The sequence below is a fragment of the Chrysochloris asiatica genome, unplaced genomic scaffold (genome assembly GCF_000296735.1).
Source record: "Chrysochloris asiatica unplaced genomic scaffold, ChrAsi1.0 scaffold00133, whole genome shotgun sequence".
In the NCBI taxonomy this organism is placed as follows: Eukaryota; Metazoa; Chordata; class Mammalia; order Afrosoricida; family Chrysochloridae; genus Chrysochloris; species Chrysochloris asiatica.
In genome coordinates this window covers 5,833,912-5,839,153 of record NW_006408651.1, presented here as the reverse complement: position 1 = coordinate 5,839,153, position 5,242 = coordinate 5,833,912, and the positions used below count along the sequence as shown (strand labels likewise).

Here is a 5,242-nt window from a genome sequence, read left to right as displayed (position 1 = left end):
GATTGTAACCGTGGCAATGAGATGATATACGATAGAATGAATGTAAAACTAATGTTCTCCCATGTAAACTATCACATAATTCACAATAAAACATTTTAAAACAAAACAAAACAAAACAAAAAACAATTTCACCTGTTTCTTTTTGTATTTTAATGTGGCTACTGGTGGCGCGTGGAATCCTGGTGTGGCGCTGTGGGTTAATGCGCCAGACTGCAAAGCCGTTTGAATTGCAAGGTTGGCGGTTCAAGCTTACCAGCTGCTCCTTGGAAACCCTATACAGGGTCGCTATGGGCCGGAACCGACTCAACAGCATTTCACAACAACAACAACTGGTAGAATAGTGGTTACGAATTGGGCTGTGAACCACATGGTCAGCAGTTCAAAACTACCTACCAGCTGTTCCACGGGAGAAAGATGAGGCTTTCTGCTCCTGTAAAGATTTACAGCTTCAGAAACCCTGTATAGGGTCACTATGAGTTGGAACCGATTCCACAGCACATAACAACAACAACTAAAAAAAAAAAGAAATGTGGTAGCATAGTGGTTACAAGTTGGGCTGCTAACCTCAAGGTCAGCAGTTCAAAACTACCAGTCATTCCGTGGGAGAAACATGAGGCTTTCTGCTCCCATAAAGATTGACAGCCTCAGAAATCCTATACAGGGTTGCTATGAGTCAGAACCAACTGCATGGCACAAAACCACCACCACCACTAGAAAAAAGTCTTTTGTGTGGCACTGTAGAGTAAGTACTGGACTACTAACCACAAGGTTCGCAGTTCAAACCTACCAGCTGCTCCTGGGAAACCCTAGACAGGTCACTATGAGTTGGAACTGACTGGACAACACTTAACAACAATCAATAATGAAAATTTTAAATAATATTGTAAACGATAATGGTATCTGAAGCCTCCAATAAAAAGAACACTATTTTACTAATTCCTCACCAACATTACCTACCTTCTCTCAACAAATATTTCTTTCTTTCTCTCACACACAAATACCTCCATGCATTAATTAAAATTATATTAAGATAGAGTTGGCAGAAAGGTAACACATTGGTGTACAGAAAACAACAGAATATCCAGAAATCCGGGCCTCAAACAGATGCACTCAGAGTCAATCCCTGTTGAGAACCTGCCTTTCCTGGCTACATTACACTGAATCCGAATTTGCATTTTTAACAAGATCCCTGTGTGAATCCAGGTGATTCTTACAAATCTTGTTAAAATGCAGATTATTACTGAGCACACCTGGGGTGGAAACACAGCTTCTTACAGTGGATTGAAACACAACAAACAAGTTCAGAACCCTGCCAGAAATATACCCATACAAATATGCTTAGATGGTTTTGATAAATATATAAAAACAATTCATTGGAGGCAAGAGAGCTTTTCTAGCTAGTGGTGCTGAAGTAAGAAGACATTTGTTGTTGTTAAGTGCCCTTAAGTCAGTTTAGCCTCATAGCGATCCTCTACAGGAAAAATGAGCCTAGACTACAGAATGACGCTTGAAACAAAAATCAACTCAAAACGAATCACTGATTTAAATGTCAAACATGAAACTATAAAACTTTAAGAAAATAATGTCGGAGAAAATCTTGACACTGAAAGTATGATCCATGAAAAGAAGAACTGATAAACCGGACTTCAAAATTAAAAACTTTTACTCTGCAAAAGATATTTCTTTTTCATTGTAATAAATATGTGACACATTTGCCAATTCAACATTTTTCACAGGTACAATTTAGTAACATAAATTACACTGATAGGTCGTGCACCTGCAAAAAAAGAGGACCCACATCCAGACTGACTGGTGCCAACAGTGGCAAGCAACAGCAATGGAGTCAAGCACATCAACAATCAAGAGGTTGGCGCAGGACGGGGCAGTGTTTCATTCTGTTGTACATAAAGTCGCTGTAACTCTATACCAACTCGACGGCACCTAACGACAACAATTTATATAAAGAGTATTTTAATATTTTCTTTCGAGTCTTATAAATAGAAAAAAACTATACTTACCTTATTTAAAGCATGACCAATATGAGCATCACCGTTTGCATAAGGAGGTCCATCATGGAGGCAAAATTCTGTCTTTACTTTTCTTTCTCTTTGCCAAGAATAAAGTTCTGAAAATCCACATTTCTGTTTAAAAGGAACATACAATGCCTGAATATTATATAAACCCATACTCCTGAATATCGCCATAAATAGCCAGCACTTGCTCCTTTTTTTTATCCCATTCCAATCTTAAATACAAGTAGCGAGGGTTCTAAAAAGCACATCTGAGAACACTGCTCTTGGCACCTTTCAGTAGTTACCATCATTATCCTCATAATAAAGTTCAAACTTCTTATGTGGCACACAGAACCTTACAAACAAGGGCTTTTTTGTTATTTGTTACCATGTTAACTCTGATTCGTGGCGACCTTTTGCATACACAAAATGAAACACTGGCCAGTCTTGTGACAGTTTCACAATCTTGCCATAGTTGAGTCTATGGGTTAAATTATATCTATCTATCTGAGGGTTTCCCCTGTTTTCACTGGCACTCTACTTTAACAAAGAGATCGCTCTAGCTCTTTTTGATATATTCAAAGTAAGCGAGCCAGTCCTTTAACAAAGGACTTTAACAAAGACAAAGTCCTTTTCTAGCGATTGGTCTTTTTGATATATACAAAGAAAGCAAGCCAGTCTGACACCCGCCCTAGTAAGATACATTCTGGTTAAATTTTTTCTAAGAATGCTTTGTTTGTTCTTCTGAGAATCCATGATATACTTAATAGTCTTCATCAACACTACAATTTAAATGCATCAATACTTCTGTCTTCTTTTTTCATTTTCTAGTTTTTGCATGCATATGAAGTGACTGGAAAGTCCATGGCTTGAGTGTGGGGCATCTTAGTCATCAAAGTGACATCTTTGGTATTTAAAATTTTTTAGTCTTTTGCAACAGATCTGCTCAATGCAAATCAATGCTCAATGCTACTACTTCCAGGGACATTGACAACTTCACTATCTTCATCACTTATCAAGGTGTTTTATGTCTGTCTAATTGAAAGGAGTCCTGGCATAGTGCTATAAAATAAGCACTGAACTACAAGATCAGTTTGAACTGTGAGGTCAGTAGTTCAAACTCACCAGCTGCTCCTCACCAAACCAAAGACTACATAGTCTTTGACCTTCATCAGTTTAAGTACTTCAAAACATTTTCATTTTTAACTATGTTGGCATCTGGATATTTCAGGTTGTGCCACTAAATTCTTGAGCTGTCTCCAAATACTTTCGTATTCTCCACTATGTACACCCATGGTGAATGACTTCAAGATCCCCCACGTTGTTGATGTTGTTAAGTGCTGTCAAGTTGGTTCCAATCACTAGCAACCCTGTGTAGGGTTTCCGAGGAGCCAATGGTGAGTTTGAACCGCCAACCTTGCAGTTCAAATAGATTTGCAGTTTGGCCCATTAACCCCATAGCACAACACCAGGACTCCAAGATTCCCCACACACTCATATCTTATTTTTGTAATTCTTTGGCCTCAATTACACACTGCATTATAGACCCACTCTGTTCCCCTCATCCACTGTGAGACCTTGAGTTAAGTCGTTTCACCCCTATAAGACTGTTCCCTCACCTGGAAAAAAAAGTGAATATCCAACTCAAAGTACTAGTATGAAAATTAAATATAAAAACATTTAAATTTATCACAGTTCCTAGCATACAAAAGGTACTAAATAAAAGTGTTTAAAAATTCAGATAGCCAAAATAGCTTTGTTACACGAATACTTTATGGTAAACAGATCTTTGGAAATATTAATCTCCAAAATACCAATTATTTTTAAATGTTCTCAGTTTATATAAAGTGACAAGTCAAACTCTGACCTTGGAAAGTGCCGTTTAAGACAAAAAGCACAGTCTCAGAAAGGGACTTAGGGTTAGTATGCTAGTCTCCTTCACAGAGTTGCAATTCCAACAAGGGACCTACTGGCTTGAAGGCCTGCAACTTTATCATGGTTAATTCTTATAGAAACTACTGACAAGGTGTCTAAATTGGATTTACGATGCTTAAGCTAGAAATGGGATGCACTCTTGGTACACGAGCATTGCTGATTTCTCCCTAATAGCCTGCTCCTCTTACCACTGAGGGGCAAAGAAACTTGTGGGAAGCTCTGAGTTCCACCAGATGACGGCACCTGGAGCCTGTGTCCATTGCAGCCACCCTCCAGGGTTTGGGCCGCACGGGCGTGACTCCCGGGGCGAACCCGTCCCCCTGGCCCCTGGACCTAGTGGGGCTTTCCTTTAAGGCCCGGATCCCAGCCACCGCCCCCGACACGCCAAGGCGAAGCCCGAACCTGCTGGATCTCCAGCTCCATGTCAGGCTGCTGACGGCCCAGCAGCTTCATGGGGAATCTGGTCTGCGGCAGCAACACCGTGTCCCGGTATTTGCCACTATTCGGGTTCGGCTGCTGGTTACTGGCCCCGGTGACTGGCCGCACCAAAAGCCTCCAAGTAGTTACTCGCCACCCCGGGCGACACGGAAAGCGGGGCAAGCCCCACAGATTCCGGGCCGCAGCCAGGGCCACCGCCCCCGGCCCGCGAGGGCGCAGGCCCCAATGCATGGCAGGGACGCCCTGACGTCCTCGTGAGCTCCGAAACTTGTGCTCCCGCCCGGATTTTACGCAACTTATAGCCCAAAGAGCCTCCGGGAGTCGTACCGGAATGCGCACGCGCGAGGGACCCGGAAGGGGTGGGAAGGAGGCGGGAGCTCGGGCTCCAGGTGGTGTTGAGGACCAGTTAGCTTTGCTTGTTGGCTGCAGCTTCATCCGGGCTGGGCGGGCTTTTATTCTAATCACAGTACCCAGATTTTTCATATTTAAGATAAAATGGCGGCCTTTTCATTATGTCTTTCTTTTTTACTGTCTGCTGTCTACACGCACACACAAACACGACCAGGCACAAAAAGGATAGTCCTTAAACTTGAATTCCTAAATGAATATTGTTTTCTTAATTTTTGGCAACGCAATAAAAATTAAAAGTACGTTTTTTTCCCAGAGCCTCAAAAAGCCAAATTATCATTAACAAGACACACCAGGTCAGAAAGAAAGACCTCTCCCAGGATTGATGTATCGATTAGTCAATTCTGATTCATAGCGACGCATTATAGGGTTTCTGAGGAGCAATTAGTGGGTTTGAAACGCTGGTCTTGTGGTTAGCAGTCCAATAGTGCTATTGCCAGGCGGTGCTG

General features: G+C 41.7%; 1 protein-coding gene across 1 annotated transcript in view; it reads right to left on the bottom strand.

Moving 5' to 3' along the window:
- The window catches only part of IARS2 (isoleucyl-tRNA synthetase 2, mitochondrial), a 126,200-nt gene extending 121,584 nt beyond the window's left edge, over positions 1 to 4,616 (bottom strand). Inside the window, exons 1-2 of the mRNA XM_006869714.1 lie at positions 4,350 to 4,616; positions 2,019 to 2,141 (exon numbers count right to left, since the gene is read on the bottom strand). Coding sequence (XP_006869776.1) covers positions 2,019 to 2,141; positions 4,350 to 4,616 — 390 coding nt within the window. The remainder of the gene's footprint in view (positions 1 to 2,018; positions 2,142 to 4,349) is intronic.
- Between the last annotated feature and the right edge of the window lie 626 nt (positions 4,617 to 5,242).